Source organism: Struthio camelus, chromosome 8 (assembly GCF_040807025.1).
Source record: "Struthio camelus isolate bStrCam1 chromosome 8, bStrCam1.hap1, whole genome shotgun sequence".
Lineage (NCBI taxonomy): Eukaryota > Metazoa > Chordata > Aves > Struthioniformes > Struthionidae > Struthio > Struthio camelus.
In genome coordinates, this window is record NC_090949.1 from 30,927,106 (window position 1) to 30,948,851 (window position 21,746).

The following is a 21,746-nucleotide window of genomic DNA, read 5'->3' on the forward strand; positions in this document are numbered from 1 at the left end:
CAACCTGTGGCCAGTGATCACAGTACTACCTACAGCGTATGACACCTCCTGCCCTTCAGTATAACCTGTCTCATCAGCTGGAGAACAGAGGCAGGGCATACTGCCTGCACATGCAGGGAAAAATGAGGTAAGTACTAGAAAACGCATGGGAGGAACTGGAAGCGGCATGTGTCCGAGGAGGGTGAGATCCCTGGAAGTACAGGCGGAAAGAGCTGAGCTATCTCAGCTCTCAGGCTGAAGCAGGAATTCACTCAGGATCAGGCTTCCTTTCAGCCACAGCTCACAAAACACATTGTCACTGTTCTAGAGGTCGAGGATGGGTAAGTATGGCTTTGCCAGCTACAACTGTGGAAGCAAAATATGCAAGCCGGCAAGCAAAACTGACATTTAAATTTAATCTTTACACCTCAATGTATTAGCATGCGTGGTAGAAAGCCACTGGGTTTCTATTACCTATAAAAGCTTTAGGTATGCCACTGACGAATGAAGATATCCTAGCAGAGTTTTGCTTGTTCAAACTGCAGGATCACTTTGCTATAACATTTCAATGCTAGCTTAGATCAGTTCTGGGTTAAGCCTATCCAGTCTGTCACAAACTTCAATGCCTAGATACCAATGAGGTGGGAAACGATGCTTCAGACCCTGGTTCTCCCTCTGTGTCAAGAACAGCAACAAAGCTGGAGTTTATAGAGCTGTGATCAGATCGCTCCTTTTAAGAAGGGCACATACATAAAATATCACGTACTGAAATTTCAAGCTTTTCAAATATCACATTCTGGAGATATTCAGATCATGACTATTTAGCTGAAAACAGAAGGTATTTGAAGAAAACAACAGATGAACTCAAAGTAAGAGGCAAAGTTCTCTAACATCCATTAATAATGGATGTTAGCATCATGCTTTTAAAAACTGTGGGTAACAAACTAATCTGAGTAATAACTGACCTAACAGTAGGCAGTAAACAGTGTAACCGGGTTTGGTACATTGCTTCAATTAGATGTGTTTTGATCTGCATTGATGCTTTAATTGGAGGCAAGCCTCCCCTTTCATCTAGAATTTATGACTTCAGGGAGATGATCTCGCCTTCAAATTATCCTTGTTTAAGTAGCCACTAATTAATCATCTTTTGCTATCCCAAAGCTACCAGATGTATGTTAAAAATATCCAGAACTAATTTCCACTATGAAACAAGTATAAACTGTAAAGTAATGGCAACAACCACTTTGATTTTACTAGGAAGTACAAAGTTCTTTTAAACTCTTCAACCACCAAAAAAGCCTAAGAACTCTTTTCAAACAGTTTTTCTTTGCTGTTGTTGTTATATGATTTATTCAGATGAAATAAAAAGCACGCTCTTCAGACCCCAATTTCTTTCCAGAACTGAAAACATTCAAATTACAAAATCCAGTGACACCTTGGTAGAAAATTCTGAAATTGAAAAATAATTTACAAAGACATAATAATAATCAGCTAGCATCTACAGTGTTTTTCCACAGCGTTTCCACTGTTCTTTTTGTCCTCACGCACAACTACAGCTCCTGCTAACACAAACAGTGCACACACAATTCACTGGGCAGCTCAGCGTCGCTCCACCTCCCACCCCCCCGGTTCCATTTCCACTAGTTTCTTCTCCTAATGCTTCAATTTTTTTCAGTTCAAACCCGAATTTTCATTTCCTCTACAGAACATACATGTAGAAGTTACTTTTAGTAATATCGGGAGTATCTGTAGTCATTAAGAAATGCTATTTATTTCTATTGATTGTCAAAAGAATTTCTTGCATGGGTAATACAACTGCATTTGTAGAGTACTATACTATCCAACTACAATAGTAGAAAAAACAATTCCCTCTTCAGATAACTTGAAGGCAATCTAGTCTAATGATTATGCAATTTAATCAATTCAAAAATTCAATCCTTCCTGCTTGCTTGACTTTTTAGGGATACAACTACTCTCTTAGACTCAATTACTGCGCACCCCCTAGCGGTTAAGTAATAATATTAATGTTTTACTGGTAGGAACACAGAGCTCTGCCTTTGAGAACAGGAAGGACAGGAGAGAAAACAAGCCATAGTAATCAAAGTAAAGGAATCTAATATTAACATGTGACAGTAAGGATTCCGTTTTTGAGAAAATATTATTTCACTTTCAAAACTTTGCAATATTCACTGACATATGAACACTCATTCACTCATTGTTAGTTTTTGAGTATTTAAATCAGTAATAAAAGATACCCTACTCAATCAAAGGAAATTAATTACCCCACCTACCTACCTACATTTAAAAAGTCCAAGAAGATATGATAATATAATGTTACAAACATTTCAGAAAGAAAATGTTGATATGTTGGTAATGGTTACTACATGTTTTATTACATTATTATTTGTTTTTGTAACATACATACACAGTATTTATTATTGTGATGTACATATACATTACAATTATTATAATAGCTTTATGTTAAATGAACCAATATAATACAAGAAGATACGGAAGGCCACTTTAATTTCCACAGGGACTACATTGTTGTTAACTTAAAGATATCTACATTTGGGCGGTGCAAAATTCTGCATGTGTTCAAGGAGTAAATGCACCACACCAAGGTTTTAAAGAACTTTTCTTAATAATGTTATTTTCAGCAATTGGGTGTTGAGGTTTGTTAATCTCAACACTTACTAGTATATCTTAAAGCAGTGAAGTACTTTGCATTTACTGAGTGCGGGTTCCTGTAAGGATGCATGCAGCTTCATAAAAACCACACACACACACACACACACAGCAGTACAAACAGAATTTATGGCCAAAAGACTTACCCAGAATGACTCGAAGAAGGAGGAGGCAGGTCAGGTGTTAGAACATAAAGACTATTATTTTTTGGCAAGTGTAGAGTTTTTAAAATAGTCTGAGGGGGGGAAAAAAAACATGATTATAAATATAAAACATTTGTTGATTTTGACATATTATGGTTTATTTATTGTTTTTAATTATTAACGTTTACTTACAATGCTACCAAATGTTTTGTTTTGAGATACACTTACTGTTATTTTAGTAACATCTTTTCTGTAGGTGTGCCATGTCATATATAAAAATAACACTAACAAAAGTGATTTGTCTTTTTTCTTTTTTTTTTTTGCAATGTTTTAGTCTGTTTCTCTTGTATTCCTTTCATCCAAGATAACTAACACTGTTAGAAACTCACAATTTTGCACTGCAATAGCCACCCACAGATGTTTAGTTTGAAACACTGAAATCAGTTAACTGAAGACACAGCTGAAAACTTACACTATCGTCTACATCTCCAGTCTTCCACCCTTTTAACAGCATTTTAGACGCAGGAATCTGAAGTTCATTTTCTAGAATATGTTTTATCTCTCCTGAAGAGAAAACAAAGGAAATATCAAGAAAACCACACATAAAAATACAAACACTTGCTGCCTTATTTCAAAGGGCACAGGACTATAGTTAAAAACAAGAGCAAGAAAAAAAATTTATGATGAAAACCAGTTTTAGTTTAGTGACCCTAGTAACACATACTTCAAATAGTAAAGAACAAAGGAAGATAAAAATCACACAGAACATGAATTTAAACGAACAACCACACGAGGATTTGACAGCCTGGACATATCCTTGAATAGTCCTACACTGTGCGTGCTAGTCCCAAACATTTGCAGATGTGTACTATCTGAAGCAATGCATGTTGACAGCAATAAACAAGGTGCGTATTTTTGATACTCAATTTCATTCTCAATAGCCGTGACATACAAAGCCTGAGTGTTCATACAATTTGACTGCTCTAAAAGTTCTTCCAGTGTTTTAGACATTTTGACACTCTCCTTCTCCTTGTAGTTTTTAGGACCATAAAATAATTTAGGCTGAAAGGTACCTCAGGAGATCATCTAAACCAACCTCGCAACTCAAAGGTCTAACTAGATCAATTCACCCAAAGACTTGTACAGTCAAATCTTGAACACCTAAGAATGGAGGTTCACCAACTTCTCTGGCCAACCTGTTCTAATACTTGACCACCTTTCACAATAAAAAAAATAACAAATAATTAAAAAGAAATCTTTACATCTAATCAGAATTTCCCACATTCCAAACTGCATCCATTGCCTCTCATCATATTCTTATGCACCTCCGAGTAGAGTTTGGCTCCATCTTCTCTGTGTCCTCCCACCAGTTAGCTGTAGACAGCAATAAAGTCTCCCTTTAGCCTTTCTCTTCTCCGGCCTAAACTAATCTCACTCTTTCAGCCTCTCCTCATACGTTACCACGTGCTCCAGTTCCATGACTACCTTGGTGGCCTCTGTTGGACTTGCTCCACTATGTCAATATCTTTCTTGTACTGGGGAGCTCAAAACTGGACATAGTGCTCCAGATGCAGGCTCACAATTGCTGAACAGAAGGGAATAATTACTTCCCTTGATCAGCTGACTACACTCTAGCTAATATACCCCAGGTGTGGCTAGTCTTATTCGTTGCAAGGGTGTGCAGCTTTTAATGTAGAGCTGTTTTCTAGCTTTGAGCCTCCAGCCAGTTATCAGACAGGATAACATGGGGTTATCCCATCCCAGATGCAAGACATCATATTTGCTTTTGATGAACTTCATGAGGTTCCTGTCAGCCTCTTTCTCCAGCCGGTCCAGGTCCCCCTAAATAGCAGCCCCTCTCTCCAGAATACTTTTTCTCTGATTTGGTGCTGTCTGTGAACTTGCCAAAAGCGCTCGCCCTCTCAAAGCAACGCTGGCCCCAATATAGACCTCTTAGGGACATCTCTACACTAGCAACTGCTCTCCAGTTTGACTTTGAGCCCAGCAGTTCAGCCAGTTATCTACCTATAAGTCCACTTATCTAGCTCTCATCTCAACAATTTCACTATAAAAATACTACAGGAGACTGTGTCAAAGACTTGCTAGAGTCAAAGCAAACAACAGCCACAGCTCTCCCTCTCTCCACAGAGCCCTGTCCACACCACATGATAAAAGGCAATCAGGCTGCTTAGGCATGATTTGGCCTTGACAAATCCTTGCTGGCTGTTCCCAATCACCTTCTTTTCCTTCATGGGCTGAGAAAGGGCTTCCAGGAGGATTTTCACCCTCCCACAGACTGAGGTTCAATGATTGCCATTGAGCAGTAGGCTCACATTTTCCTTAGTTTTCTTTTAATGCTGGTTTACATACCAAAGCCCTTCCTAACCCTCAATAGTTTCAACTCTATCCAAGCTTTGGTCTTCCCAACTCCAAACCTGCATGCTCCGGCCATGTCTCTGTATTCCTCCTGGTTAGCCCATCCTTACTTCCACCTTTTGTGTACTTGCATTTAGCTTAGTCAAAGGTTCTTTGTTCTTCCATGCTGTCCTTCTGCCATGCTTGCTCATCTTCCTGCATGTTGGATTGAACTATTTTTCTGCTTTGAAGAGGTTGCCCTTGAAGATTAACAGGCTCTCTGGGGCCCCTTTACCCCCAGAGCAGTCTCCCGTTGAATCCTGCCAACCAGATCCCTGGACAAGCCAAAATCTGCTCTCTTGAAGTCCTGGACTGAAATTTTACCGTTTGCCTTGCTCACTCTCTCAGGACTTTAAACCTCACTATCTCCTGGTTGATGCAGCCAAGACTGCTCTCAACCTTCACATGCCAAGAAATAGACAAAAGATTTCCACCAACTGTCTTCTGCCTTATAGCTTAATCATTAATATCTGCAAGAAAATAGATGGGAGGGAGATGGGGGGGGGGAGCAGAAAACAGATGCAAAATTATGATTTGGTTGGACTTTTATATCGTCTTTGCACTGACATCATTAAGTACAGTGCACTGGAAAAAGTGAAACCGTAATCAAGAATTCGAAATAATCACCACTAGGTGGCATTGTTCAATACCAAATAAAATGCTAAAACGACTTGAAAAAGGATCAAATGTTTCGATTTCAAAATTTCATCACAAATATAAGACTGCAGCTCAGCTTTTTTTTAATTCACTATTTCTTTATTTAATTCCTTGTTTTGAACTGTATAGTAACTTCACAACACAAATCTTTTCTTTAGTAAAGTAAAATTAACTCCCAGTTTGGGAAATGTCAAAAAATAATATACTCTGCAACACAAACAGCAGCATACTTCTAACATAGTTCTAACATACTGTTGCAAAATACATCAGTTTTAGGATACATACAGTGAAAAATCACATAAAAGGAACCTTAATTTTCCCAGAAAAGTCAAATAATAGTTAGGGGGGAAAAAAAAAAAAAAGTGAATGCAATGAGGATCTTCACCCTAGAGAGAATCCCTCTGAATCTTGTCACTATTCCTACACAGGAAGGGATAGATGATGCTACACACATGTGAAATGCCAAGATCATCTGCTCATTAGTATACCACATCCACACTAATCCTACCCCTAATTACACTTTCATGTCTCAGTTTAATCAGGAATCTCAATTTTGTTTCTGAAGCAAACCCAAAAGACCACTAGATTTCTAAATAAATTTTTGCTAGATCCTTAACAATGAAATAGTGAAATTTGGTGGTCTTTTAAGCTACAAAGAGATTTGGAAATGGTTAGTATCTATGGTCTTTTGGTTTTGGGGTTTTTTTTTTTGTGTTTTGAGGCTTGCAGTTTTAGGACTGGATTTTTTTTTGTTGGTTTTTGTTCTAATAATTTTACCACAATAGTTTCCATTTCATCTTTACAAATCCTTACCAACTGTGGAGCTGTCTTCAAGTACTACTTCCACATTTCTGTCTCTGTACTCAACCCTGAAGTCAAGCATTCGAGGTTGTCTTTCCACTATTTGTCTAGATGGCACTACATGGCGAAATGCTGAGGATGAGGAGGGAGTAGAAGAAGCTGCTGTAGAATGACCCGTGGGGCCATATGCTGGTCCTTGTAAAGTCTCTCCACCGTACTCACTGAAAGATATATGATAAGAAGGTTTACACAGAACAGATTATCTGTTTAAAAAAGGTCAGCAAAGCAAAATGAACAGTATTATTCACTATGGTCATCAGCATATGCCTGTCGAATCAGCTACATTTCCATATCCAAAAATATTGGTATACTAACAGAAATTAACTTCAATATCAACAACATTAATATTTCAGTGACTCAGAAGTGCTATAGTAGAAAATCTGAGATGACAAACTGGCTTCCAAGCCATCATCTTAGTTTAAAGTTCAATTAATGTCAGAATTATCGAGTGAAAAAGCTAAGCTTTGTTCCCTGTTTCAGGAATGCTGTGATCATATAACAATTTAGAAGCCACCATGGAAACCAACAGTTTTCTACACCATCATATTAGTATCCTATATAAATGAAAATGAGAAGTGAAGCATAAAAAATAATTCCAAGTCTAATCCCAAATTACTGAAAAACAAGTCAGGTATGACAGTTATGTAATTAATGGAAATAAACAGAGCTAATAATGTGTACGTTGAAACTAATATCCAGAAGTACAATAGTAATATAATGCTGACTTCTAGCTTGCCTTTGAGTTCAAAGCCTCCTAGACATTCACGTAAGGATGTATCCCATATCAAGGGTACACATAACACTACAGATTGAAATAATCTGAAAAACCCCCATTACATAGAAGTACTTCATCTTCTTCAGTGAGCGTCTCCACAAGAGGCACGTAAAAACTAACATAACAAAACAACAAGTTTAAGAAACATTACTCCAGGCCAAAGAAAACTACGATGTACACAAATTCTCTTTTCAACTCTTGCTTTTGAAGGTAGGAGTCTTCCTAGTGTATGCCTAGAGCTTTGCCTTGCAGATGTTCTTAACAGGAAGATGATGCTCTCTGTTCAGAGGATTGGGCTGTTCAGAGCTGTCTTGGGCAGCTACAGGAAATAGTGATGATGCAAGCTAATAAAAAGTATGCACTGAAAGAATGGAAGCTGAGCAAAGAATAATTTAGAAGATGCTGAAACTTAACTTGGCTATTACCATTCTTAAACAGAACTTATTTGAAAATGCTTACCCTCCTTCTTAAGACGACATTAAGAGACCTCTCAATGCAAATGCTTCTTACGCAAGTTAAAGTTATCATCTAGAGGAGGTCTGAGCTTACAAAAGCATAAGCGTGGCTGGCACCCAGGACACAAAAGAGCAGAGATTATACAAGTCTAGTGCAAGTCCCATCATTGTGCTGCCCGCATTAAAAACAAACAAACAAAAACCACACACACATCCTTATGCTTGTAGCACAAGGGACTCCTTCCCTTCTCAAGTCAGCAGGCTCAGAAGGATGAATTCTCAGCTACAAAGACTCATCACAACCTCAGACTGTATACATCACATACATAAAGAGCACAGGAAACAGTCTTGCTTTCAGACTTTTAAAAATTATAAATGCTGAGTAATTTTTTTTTTAATCTCATGTCCAACTATGAATTCAAACTACTACAACAGTTTTGTTAACAGAGCTAAGAGGTAAAGAATATCCCAACTCTCAGGAATGGCTTTTTTAAAACACAACTAAATTATAACACAAAAGGTATTTTTCCCTTCAATATACTAACTTTCTTCAAGTCTGGCTGTATTAATTCTATTTGAATTCCATTACAAAAGACATCCTACGTATCTGAACGGCAATCTCTAAGAGAACATAAAAAGCCTCATGTCAGCAATTTCAAACGTCAGCGATTTTGAATGTCAGCCTCATTTGAAAACCACCAGAAAGTAGGCTTCTAAGTCTTCTAGGCTTCCTTCAAAACCTCTTCCAGGTATAGCTACTCCCCAGCTCCCTCCCCCTGACAAAACCATTCTTCCAATCTTTCTGATATTTATAAATGCCTTGGGGTCATGACTTATTAACATAGGTAGAAACAGTGCCCAACACAGCAGAGACCTGATCTCAGCTGGACTGTGTAGGCCTTACTGTTAATACAAATCCAGCAATTTACTGAGCAAATGAGGTTTTATCCTGAATCAAAAACCAACTATTTAATGATAACTTTAGTGACTATTGACATAGATGCCAAAACACCAGTTTACCTACATTACATTATCTTCTTCCATCAATTAAAAACAATTTTTTTTTTAAATAGCACATTGAGTATTTTTCTAAACAAAATTTTAAACATTATTTTATTGTCTTTTCCAAGTAGCTCAATTCCTTTTCTGCTGCTTTCAGCTGCCTCATCAGCACTTAGGAGAGCATGTTTCAGCAGCTTCAAAACATCTAGGCATCAGTATACAAGCCAAAATTTAATTCAAAAGTTGAGAAAAATCAGTGAAGCTACTTGTAGAAGGGAAAGACTAACCTTACTTACTACCTTACTGATATAGCATCTGGTGCCCGTAATTCACTAAAAACCCACGAAAACCTTTGTGGTCCTGGGGTGGGTGGGCACGGGTATAGGGGTGTGAATGTGTATACAATATCAATACCTTTTAAAACGCATAAGAAAAAATAAAATACTTAGCCAGGCACATCTGTGGATCTACATACTTTTACAAGAACTGCCTTGCAAATTTTTTATATCCACATAGAAAAAACAAGTCCTCACTTCCAAGAGAGCCTACCAAAATTCAGGCTTACTAAAGAGATAACCCTTTATGGGATGATCCGACAAGCACTGAATTCAAAGTAAAAATTAACTAATTTGAATAGGTGATCAGGCTGGAATTCAATTCTTAAGAAAAAATTTGAATGTTAAGTCAGATTTGCCAGGAAATGAATCTGTGGCTCTAGAAACTGTTCTGAAAGGAAAATTACATCATCTTCTTAGGATTCAGGAACAGAAACTATTACATGGCATCATTCTGTGCATGTACTACTCCAACCTTCTGCACTTACCTCTGCAGAATGCCATTTTCTTGTGGTATTACACCATTTATAGCTGCCTGAAAAGAAAAAATAAGTTTTTAGTCAGGTATCCAGGGCAACAAAAATAAATTAGAACTTCTATAATATGTTTTTAAAAGTGATTAATTTGCTTTAAAATACAGCATAAAGTGTCCTCTATTCAATGAATATTAGTGGTAAATGATACTGTCAAGTACCTTCCTAAAATAAAAAGTATATCTAAGTGAAAATGAACTTGAGCCAAAGCTTGGACTTCTCTGTGTGCATCATGGATTGTGCAGGAAGAATGGGAATAAACTGCACAGTCTATGTTCAAAAAATCTAACAGTCTATACACTTGGTATATAGATACAGTAAACATGCTGCTTTCAGACCCATCAAGCTAACTGTGCACAGAGGAGCCAGCTAGACAGCATGCACCCAGAGACTCTAACATTTCCCAGAAGTAGCAGACCTGCATAACCCTATAAACCCACAAAGCTGCGCACACACTGCAGTGTCGCAAGGCCAAAGTATTTGGAAATTACTAACTCGGTGCAAACGGCTACTCAGCAGAGTGCGTGCCTTGAGCACGCCCAGGGTTTCCAGACAGTCTGATTCCAGCTACCCCACAGGCACACAATACTGTCTTACCTCCTGAGAGTCATCAGGCATCAGGGAATCCTAAAGAACTGCAGCCTACCCTCCAAAATTCAAGCAATTTCCATACAGAAACACCTTCTAAATGATGTGCATGCAGCTAAGTATCATCTCACTCTGGTCAGATTATCAAAATATTACTCAAGTGGAGGTGCAGGCCTGGCTGGTCTTTTATGCAGTCTCTTATTTGAAACTATAGCTCGCACACGTACATTCTTATTTAAAAGACAACGATGTTTCAGAACGTTTGAAGTCCCAAATGCAGACAACTCTATTTGGACCTAACTGGAGATAGAAAGTTGGGGGGGGGGGTGGAGGAAGGGACACAGATGGACAACTTCATTTGGAAATATTAAAACTACCATACATCCACAAAGCTTCCCAAAGAAGCTTCCAAAGTTGCAGCTTCCCAAAGAAGCTGCAACTGCAAGTCTGATAAGTGGTTAAGAGTGAGAACCTGCCTCAGAAGCTCCTTTTACATCCATTTTTACTCACTTTTAGAGGTGCTTTGACTAAGTCCTTCTGCCAATCTACAGTATCACAACTACATTTTAACTGTTCACAAATTTTCTCACACTATATTTGTTTCTTTAGTTCAACATAATAACTATTTTTTAAAAACCATATAAATAAAAATATGTCATGCTACTATCAAGAATGCCAGTTCTAGGACTCTTAGTTCAGGAAAAGTAAATTAAGTGACTCAAAAAACAAAAACAAAACAAAAAAAAATCAAGAAGCAATAAAGAAAAGAACTGTGATTAGCAGAAGTAACAGAAAACAGCTAGGAACAAAAAATTACCAAGTTCTCTTCACATCTGTAATACTGACTCCCTGTGCAGGTTTGCAGCAAACAATGCAACATCCGGCAGCTTTACAGGCTTGGTCAGAGCTAGCTCAGGCAGCAGTTCAAGGGCAGCGAGTGAGGAGATACTAACCTGCCTTCTGAAAGCAGTAAAACCGCACCATGCAGTCCTCCACCCACGATAACTAAAATATCAACCCACTAATTTTACTTCTTGTTCCAGACCTAGGACAGGTGTTTCTACATGGGGCTGCTTTGTGTGATGTCCAAGATGATAAAGAATGCCTGTATGAGATATTTACACCAACTGTTTAAATTGTCCACCAATACTTGTGTTTTGATACTTACGGCCATATCCAGATGCCACCCCATTCATTTAGTGCCTGCAAAGGCACAGGGACTTACAAATACACTCAATATGACCATTAAGACCATATTTGCTTAAGCATTGAAAAGCATACTTATCAACAGTAAGGATGCACAATAAGCACCACTTGAAATGAAACAGCAGCCAGTTATTTACTCATTTACTACTGCTTTTGAAAATCTCTCACATCTCTCTTCAAATTTATATTGGCAGGGAAAGCAATATAGGTCACCACACACAACTAGGGCAGCTTACGACTCATGTCTGTTAGTAACTTAATTTTCTAAGTTTGTACAATAAAGGATTTAAACACCTATCACCAGGGCTCCTGGTCACACTATAAATTATTTTTAGTTTTCTTTTTTAATCAGCAGAAGCTTAATATCTGTAACGCAGAACTATTACCTATTAAAACATCCTGATAAATTCCCATACTGAAAAGCATAATGTTTAGAATAGGCAAAACATGCTACAATTTCAATCTCAAAACCCACCTGTGACACTTGTTTTCTCACCCTGCTATAGCATTGGTCCATTCTATGTTGCAAAAAGTTTCAGTACATTCCCAACACATCTGATGACACAGAAGTTTTTACAAACTTAGAAATCGTATATTTGTCAAGAAGGGGGAAAAACTTCAGTGGCAAAATCCTACTAAGGCTCTTTTCAACAGTATTTGGAAGCTAGCGTGCTTAAGATTGCTCTACATCACAAAAAATATATATGTTTTTAAGCCACCTCAATGCTAGGGTTTTTCATATTTTAGGTGCATTGAAAGTGATACCACGTGAGCTGGTGAAAGTGACTTACACATTTTATTACCGAGCTTTTTAAGCTTTGTTCCGATTATTGTTAGAAGGTATGGGAGTCAGGCTGTCAGAACCTTCCTAACTTCAGACTTTTAAACATGACCCATCACTGGGCAGATCCAGTGGAACAGCACCGGCTGGACTAGACAAGAAAAGGGAAAGAACTCAGCAAATTTAGAGGAAAAAGAAATGGTACTCTGAAGACTAATTCTATTTCCAGGCTTTTATGGTCTTCATGATCATCGTTTTCCACAGCCCCGTATTTGCTAGGCTTGAGGGTGCAGCCAGAGAGAGTTTCTAGCAAGTCACTAATCTTCATTTTCTCCTGTATCACCAGCAACTCATGCATTTTTAATGTCACAGCTTCTAATATAGCTAATACCCATCCTCATATGTCAATTTTACCTGACCTGCTGGCCAGCACAGCTGGCGAGTGAGTGCCTGGTGCTAGGAAGATGCAGCTGGAATTTAGAAGCGCACAGATTGACGGCACTCCAAGAAGAGGACATCAAAGACTGCTGCTGAACTATGCACGGTCGTTAGCTAGCAATGTGATTTTTTTTTTTTTTTTTTTTTTTTTTACAAATTAACATTCAAAAAATGCAGCTTAAATAAACATTTAAAACATAAGAGAATAAACCAAGTTTTCAGTGCTGTGCTTTCTTTTTCTTTGAATAAATAATTCTGAATTTCTATAAATTCTATTAATAGCTAATGTTAGATAAGAACAAAAAAGTTACAGCTGTTGAGCTCAGTTAACTAACTATGATGTTTTAACAAGACATATCATGCCTTTAGAAACAAATCAGAAAAGGCACACAAGTGAAAGGCTTGCAGGTACCTACAAGCTAAAGCAACTACCCATCAAGTCAACTTGAAAACAAAGTTTTCTACTGAACACTTTTATAAAATTAATTTATCCACCCTGCATGGCGGTATGATTTTAACAATGTGTCTTGTTGATCGTTATTGTGGTTTTTGCAGTCATATGTGGCTCCTGATCACATTCATCTCATAAACCTCCAGGAAAAAGTGGGAGGTTTGGGGTTGTTTAGGGGTTATTTTTGTTTGCTTGTTTCCCCTGTTCCCACCCCACAATGCTCTTCAGCATCACATGTTTCATTCCTGCCAATCAACAGGTAAAGCTGGTTTTACTGATGGAAGGCAAAAACATCCTTTATTTTGCATCTGTTGGAATCAGAGAGAGCAAATACAGATTTTAACACCAACAACACTGAGCTGACCCAGTGGAATTCTCTTTATTCTGCTTCAACTTATTCAACTTCATTAGCTGCTTCAACAGTGAGGAAATATAACATGGCATGGCTTTTCCATACTTTTTCTGTTAAAACTTATTTCTCAAAGAAAAAAAAAAAATCAGAGGATTAAATCAGTTCAAGCTTTTTCTAAGCCTAGTGGAGGGGCTAAATATGATAGAGGCTCCAAGCTACTTTCTTTAAAACTGAATAACTCACTTGTTCACGTCCCCAGTTTCATGAACTGGTGACATTTAAGGGACACAGGAATAAGAAAAAACAGCAGCAGCATTATGTACTTTTTTGACAGAAAGATCTCTATTAACCATACAGTAAAAACAAAGAGATTGGACACTGGTAAAAACGATGAAGACTACAATTATGTAGATGACAACTGGTAGCAGTGCGCAGGTAGGTATTGCAAAGATAAATATCCATGTTCTTACAAGACATCTATAAGCACACTCAGTGAAGAAAATAAGAAAAAGCAACAACTATCTACTGGAATTCACAGCAGGAAGATTGTGACCAAAACAAACAAACAAACAAACAAAAGTAGTACTAAGGAAAGAGCTGTTCCAGACTATTCTTCCCCAAAGCCAGGCCCCTTTGAGAGAGGATCAACTCTTACTGGTTAAGCAAACATTCAAAGATATTAAATTTTTTTTGTCCTTCCAAACAGGGATCATTTTATCAAAGACAGCCTATGCTACTAATATACCGTAATTAAAAAGATACACTTCCCTGGAAACAATTTTAATAGGTGCAGTAAATGTACTCATGGATTATTAAATCTAAAGATACCATGTCTGGCTCCAAAAGTTTCTTTAGCTTCCAATAATCCATTGCTCAGAGCAGCAGCACTACAGGCTTACTCTGTTCTTGCCTTCTGTGTACATCCACTAGTGTCCACTGCTGAGTGCAGGGTACCGCAACAGGCATTTTGTCACTTCTAATGCTAATGTTATTTAAAGAGTTAAGCTCATCAAACTGGAAAACTACAGAGGTTTTGTACAATTTTTCACAAAGCCAAGAATCTTAGATGTGTCTGAATGCTACCCACACACAAACTCTGCTGTAACACTGATCAAACTTGAAATAGATAAATAGAAGTGAGGAAACAACTGTTTACTGAAACAACATTTAAACAACTACCAAACCCACTACTTATTTTCAGATATTATGAGCCAAATTTTGTTTTTCCTTATTTATACATTTTGCCTTGCGATATCAGTCATACATTCGAGATTAAATGGCTTATTTAACAACAGGGCCTTGCACAATCTGTTCTGATTGGACCTGCTTTGGACTAGAACGATGTCCAGAAGTAACTTCCAACCCGAGTTATTCCATGATTCCATCACCATCTAAAAATACAGATTGTATATTGATACATATTACTTATAATCCTGTTCCATTTAGGGAATGGGAAGACAGAAATATGATATACTACTGGATTGACGAGTGCCAACTATGGAGGTCCTTAGTAACAATACATTTTCGTGTGTCCTCGTTTCACAGCAGCAAGCTTCCAAATCACAGTATCAAAATAGATTAAATCTGACATCACTTTATTTTTTGCATCTATCACAAACACAGCAAAGAATAAACCAATAGCGTAAAAAAAAAGAACAAAAAAATCCCACAACGTACCAATTCACAAAAATTTGGACAACCCAGAAATTCTGAGGTATTCTGCAAACACCCTAGAATTAGCTAAGAGGTTAAAGAATGTTGTGAAGCAGATTGTGAAATTTAAAGCCTTTCCCCAAGAGAACATTAATCAAAACAAATTAGTTAGTTCTGACTACATGCGACTCTTACTACTACAAAAGAGAGTTAAATAGAAAACTAAGAACCGTTTCTTAATAAGCTGATGAAACACTGTCAATGGCTTGTCTCAAAATACACAATCATAGTACTAACCATTCAAAAGCATTTCAGCACATCTTGTGACTGTCTTCGAGGCAGGGGAGGCTATCAATAGTTATGAAAGAATTGTGGTATTTTAGATAGCACAGTAACTAAATTCCAAGTTTAAAACTCTCAATTTTTACCACTATGTTTGAAAATGGATGGAATTTGTCGATGACGTTATTCAAAAGTAGAGGTCTAAATATGCTAAGTGCATATTTAAATGAGGTTGGGAATTCTTTTATCTGCGTGATGGGAGGTTTTGTTTCCAGAATTTAAACACTGTGTTTAGCCAAATCAATTTAAGAGCCCAAATCAGGCCTAGACAAAAGCACACTCGCAGGCTGGAGCAGAGGGTGAGGTGGGGGAAGAGCTTCCTAGCAGCAACCTCCTTCCCAACCTCCATCTCAGGCAGCGGCTTTGGCTGACAGCCTGCTATAGATATAGACCTTTTAAATCTTTCTGCATTCAGATCTCTACCTCCAGCAAAACCAACAGCAAGTAGGTTGCAGTCCAATACGTAGGTATTACGGATTCTCCTCAAGGAGCAACTTGGACATTTTGCATGAGGGAAATGAATTACAGCTCACTTAGAAGATAGCGCTAGATTTTACTACTAATTGCTTCTTAGAAATGGTATTAGCAACTGCTATTGAGAGACAAGAAGTAACTAATAACCCAAAGCCTATACATATATATGAATTAAATTTGGTGTAAAGTATCCAGCAAGCTAAAGAACCAAGTTTTGCACTTCGTGGCTTTTCATGTTCATTCTGTCTTTTACTCCTATTACATATTTAACATCTCCCTGATATAAAAAAAAATTTTCTCAAATGACAAATTCAAAGTTTGCCCCACGCTGCTCTCTACATTAGCTGAAATAAAGACAACTTTACAATAATCTTTGAGGAAGTAGTGCTAGCAGCTGTCTGGGCTATGCTTTTACATATAACAAAGAGTTCTTGTTTTATTTTTTTATTTCACACTACAAAACAAATAGAAACCTATCTTAACATTTGACTTACCCTTTCAGCTTTTAATCTTATATTTATTTCCCATTCTGATTACACAAGTAAATATTCACCAAAACACACATATAAAAATCTCTCGGTGGGGAGACAGCCAAGAGATGGCATGCAAGACAGATGTACTGCGTTTTGATTTTTGTAGAATGAAAAATCGCTAACTTTTACATTTGGAAATACCAGTGAACATTTCTGTGTGCTATTAGTCCAACGAGATTAAGGATCCATCCAGATTTTCCCCGTTGAATTTAGGCAAACAAATCATTTTTTTAAATAACTAAGGAGGGTAATTAAATATACTAAGAGGCTATCACTAGGCAATCTCATACACCTGTGAGAAGTTATTTCTTATCTTTTAAATTATAAAACGTATTTCCACAGCACTGAAAAGACCATTTATACTATTCTGTTTACAAAAGTAACTCCTTTGCAATTAATTCTATTCTTAATTTAGGTTAAACGTGACACAGTCCTTGAAATGCAATATTTTGATTTCACTGCTTTCAAATGATGAATCATATTTACTAGCCCAAAGATTTAAAATCCATCATTTTATTTCATATTCCAACAAGATACATGCATGATAAAACCACAAATGCTTTGTACAATGGGAAGCTTAAAACACAAAACCAAAACCCAAACCAAAAATGTTGCCCAGAGAGGAAAAAACAAATAATTAAATGATAAGAGACAGAAGAAAAGCACTAGCAAGATAACACATGCGTGAAGGGACCAAAAAGTGAATGTGAATTTTTAATTTCTTCCAAACTATAAATCTGAGTGACAAAGGAATATATTTTTATAAACAACAGCAAAGTAAAACAGTAGAAGTGTGGAGATTTATCAGTTCCTTTGGGGCACAGAAGTATTTCTTACAATGTAACTAACTCACAATGTTCTGCCACGTTTACATATTCCAGTAAAAACAGTAAATATTTTGAAATTATGCTCCCCTCATATTTTCCTCTTTCTATTTGGCAAGTATTAATTTGGGCTTGTATTTTCAACAGAACTGATGTTAGCATTGCTATGTTTTAACAGGTAATGCCAGACATGTCAAAACATTTGTTCTGACCTGCTGATAGTACGATTTCAGGAAACTAGATAAAAGTAGTGCAGGGTATGCATGGACTTTTCCTCTGATCACATTATAACAATGAAAAAGGGGAAAATTGGGGAATGAACAGCAGAAGATATGTTGCTGACTGACTGACCAAAAAAAAAAAAAGAAAGAAAGAAAGAGAAAACTTGCTGCAAGTATTAGTCAAATATTTCAGTCAATTGGGATTAATAAAAATCAAAGTTCACTGAAATTTGGCATAATACAACATAATCACTTCTTCCTGCACCAAGATGTTGAGACTATATTATGAGACTCCAAAGTAGAGGAACATGACTTTTCATTTATGAAACAATCAAATCTTCCCTGTTACAGACAAGTCTGTGATGTGTTAATTCTAAACGTGAAATCTCATAAAATAGTCTGCAGAAATACCAACTATTTTAGACTAGAGACTGTTCCAACCAAGATATATTACCACCTTCCTACATACTAGACCAATAAACAGATATTTTAAAACCATTCTTTTAACAAGTAATTACTGTTACAAGTTTAAGTTATAAAAAGTAATATTCACTGTAAATTTTAAAATGAATACAATAATATTTAAGTTTAAAATTACTGATTATGCCCCAGTAGTAAACTAACAGAAGCAACCTCTACCTTTGTTATCTTTGGCAGGTTTTGTAAGGCAAAGAGAGTCAGCTTTTTCCTGCAGCTTGTGTTATACTTGCTGGCATTTCCCCAGCTTCAAGTCTCAAAGTACTTCCAAGTGCTAGATGTGAAGTTACACCCATAAAGTTTTTACAGGATGCCAACATTCGTCCCCATCGTGGTTAAAATTTAACCAAAAGCTGTAATTGAACTACAATGAAGTGTCTTCTATGCATTATGCTTTATTTCAGCTTGCTTTCTTTACAACAAATATACTTCATGAAAAGCTGCAAAACAATAGAATTGCTAATAAAGCAAAAAATTAACATTTCATCAAAAATGCCCACATGAATATATTCATACAGATGATTCACTTCATCAGTAATAGAGCACGCATTGCAATAGTTTACAATTAGCCCTCTAGATGTGGTTTCCCATTTCTCTCTACTTCTTTGGTGGCTTCAATAAACTTTTTTCCTGTAGCTCCTACAACATGCTGAAATGCACTAGGAAGCCTTTCAACAGCTACATATACTCTTATAATCCTTGAGGGAAACTAAAATATAATAAAATAAAAGACACACACACACACATCCCTACCCACACTTCGCACAGTTCTTCAATTTTATATCGCCACTGTGTAACTGCACAGAGTGCAACGTCAACAATACAAATAATGAATTAAATAAATATCCTAATTGGATGTATTTTTATAGTGTCACGAAAATAAAAAACATGAACATATGTATAAGCAGCTTATTGATCTGTATCTATCCAAGATCAAACTTGGACTTCAGCAGGAATAAAAGAAAAAAAGTCTACTTTGAACTATCTACTCAAAACTCATTTATACATAAAGTGAGAGGAGTAGACCATGATGCATCTACTACTTTATGGCATATATAGATATACATATCTTGGCCCTAGTGATTAACGTCACAACTTTTTACATTGATGCTGCTTTACCTTTTAAGTTAGCAGAAATGAATGCTTATGCTTGATACAAAAACATATCTTGTTCTTCCTCGAGAATTAAAATAGACAGCAGGAGACAAATAAACCAAAGGTTATGCCTGAAAAACTATCTAGGTACTGAACTCCCACGTTGCTCCCCTCTCCTAATTATTTTATGCAAATGTGAATGACAACACAAAAGTGCATGGGTCGCAGTCAGCTACCTCAGGCCAAGATGCTTTCCGTTCAGCTTAAAACAAACAAACAAACAAATCACTCATTGCATGTCATATTAGCTTTTAAAAAAGCTTTTTCAAAAAGACAGAACAGGGATGACATCTCAGGACACAAGACAATTCAAAATGCTCTAGGAATACTATGCATAGACTAAGGTCCCTTTTACTCAAGAGATATAACAATACAAAACACATCTCATGTGGCAGTTCCCGAATTACCTTAACTATAGTCAACACACTGCCTAATCACTTATCAGTAATAAAGAATAGCTCTGCAAGATTTAGCTTAGAAGCTTAGAAACTGGAAAATTCGGACAAAAAGCAATCTACAATTTGTCTCTCAATATCTCTTCTCACACCTAATCATAGCCTATGCTACACTACCAGCACTGCAGCAACCCAGGTCTTCCAGCACCAGCTAAAGACAGTTTATTTAAATAAAACTAGGACAGAAGCGTTAAGACATTCAACAGTATAAATAAATCCATTTTTAGAGCACTCTGTTCTGAAAGTAAAGTTCAGACTGATGGGTCTGGGCAATTCCTGGCTTCTTTGCTAAGATACAGTATCTACACAGATGCTGCTTCTCAATTTAAATAATTTACTTCATTTTTATCCTACCTATACTTTCCCAGCATGATGCCAAGACACTAATCACTTGTCAAAGACACATTTATAAAATGTATGTACTTTTCAGTTCAACTAGTCACACAACATATTGGAAACTTTCAGGACAATTAAAAACATCAAATACCCCTCACAACTATTAAAACGTTCTAGAAATTTGCTTTTAAATTTGAGTGTTTCAGGACAAATTAATACTATGCACTCTTCATATAAACAGCCAGTACAAGCTGCTGAAAATATATGTTTGCGAGATGTGAAGCAGGGTGGGTAATGCATGCATACAGCTACAGTAACGTTATTAAATACAGCTACGATCGCAGGTAGATGCTTTTTCATTATGTTCAGAGCACAAGCAATTCTCTGTCAGATGAAATAGCCTTTGTAAAAAAAAAGTCTATATGTATTTTCTTGCTTTGCACAAAAAAAAAGCTTACTTAAAATTTTAAGTAACAAAACTCCATCAATTATTTCGAGAGGATACACATTGCTTACTTCACTTTACCACGTTGACAGCAAAGTCTTACCCAAAGAACTACTCAGCTGTCTTTCAAGCCAGATATTAAATATCACATGCATCACCACAGTCACATGGCTACGGAGTAAAGCCATAAGACATAATTACCACCCTTTCGTTATCTTCCAGTGGATAAAACAGGCTTTTAAAAAATTAAATCAATAATTATGAATCAAAGTAAATTCTTTTTAGATTAAAACCTTTGTGTCTAAAAAACTGTCTGAAACATTGCAAGTTAACCATTACCTTTGCTGAAATTGTGGAGGTGGAAAATATGGATTTTTTTTCATAGATACTGAAGAATTATTACAATCTAATAGGAAGGAAAGGACATCCATTTAGAAGATACATTGCCCAAGTTTCTGGACCTATGCTACACCAGTTTTGCCCTGTAAGAAAAATATTTACCTCACTATACTCTCCTTCAAAGACCTATGTAAGAATAGTCCCTTCTGCTGAAACAACAAAACCCAAAAGCATACATGAAACCATAATAAAGAAAACATGGGTTTGCAGCTACAGATTTTGAGCTAAATCTCTTAATTGCCTTAAATTAAAATAAAAGAAAAATTTAAAAGCCTACCTCCTTGAGAGCTACCGATTTTTTCATCTTCCCAAAAAATTGCCTTCAAATTGAACAACAGAAGAATTTAAGTGTTTAATCTTAATTCATGGTTTCAATGAAGTTGTACACTTCACAACCTTTGCCCTCAACCTGTTTAAACATGGTAGACCAAAAAGATTCACCTACTAAACAAGTAATACTCTCATGTTACCCTTAACGCTAAAATTTTAGTAATGCCTTTAAAACAGAAGACAAGAATGAAACTGCATAGCACTGGCTTTCCCAAATGAAAGCTCAAGCACTGAGCCCTTGAAAACTTTTTCTGTGAAAAAAGTACAGTGTTTCAACAGAGGAGTATTTTAGAGAAATTAAAATTGTTTTTGCCAAACTCCAAAATAATATTTCTCAGATTATGCTTTCTCCTATTAAGGAGACACAGTAATTTGCTGGGGAGCAAGGAAATAGAGTCATATTTGTTACATATGCATCTGCTTTAAGCCCCATCAAGAAAGAA

The 21,746-nt window shown here is 36.7% G+C and overlaps 1 protein-coding gene across 2 annotated transcripts in view; it reads right to left on the reverse strand.

The window, feature by feature from the left end:
- Positions 1 to 21,746, reverse strand: part of FAF1 (Fas associated factor 1) — a 183,780-nt gene that overhangs the window by 131,662 nt on the left and 30,372 nt on the right. For both annotated transcript variants that reach the window (XM_068953099.1, XM_068953098.1), the window contains exons 3-6: positions 9,799 to 9,845; positions 6,696 to 6,904; positions 3,283 to 3,374; positions 2,814 to 2,902 (exon numbers count right to left, since the gene is read on the reverse strand). In XM_068953099.1, the coding sequence (XP_068809200.1) occupies positions 2,814 to 2,902; positions 3,283 to 3,374; positions 6,696 to 6,765 (251 nt within the window). In that variant the 5' untranslated portion in view covers positions 6,766 to 6,904; positions 9,799 to 9,845. The remainder of the gene's footprint in view (positions 1 to 2,813; positions 2,903 to 3,282; positions 3,375 to 6,695; positions 6,905 to 9,798; positions 9,846 to 21,746) is intronic.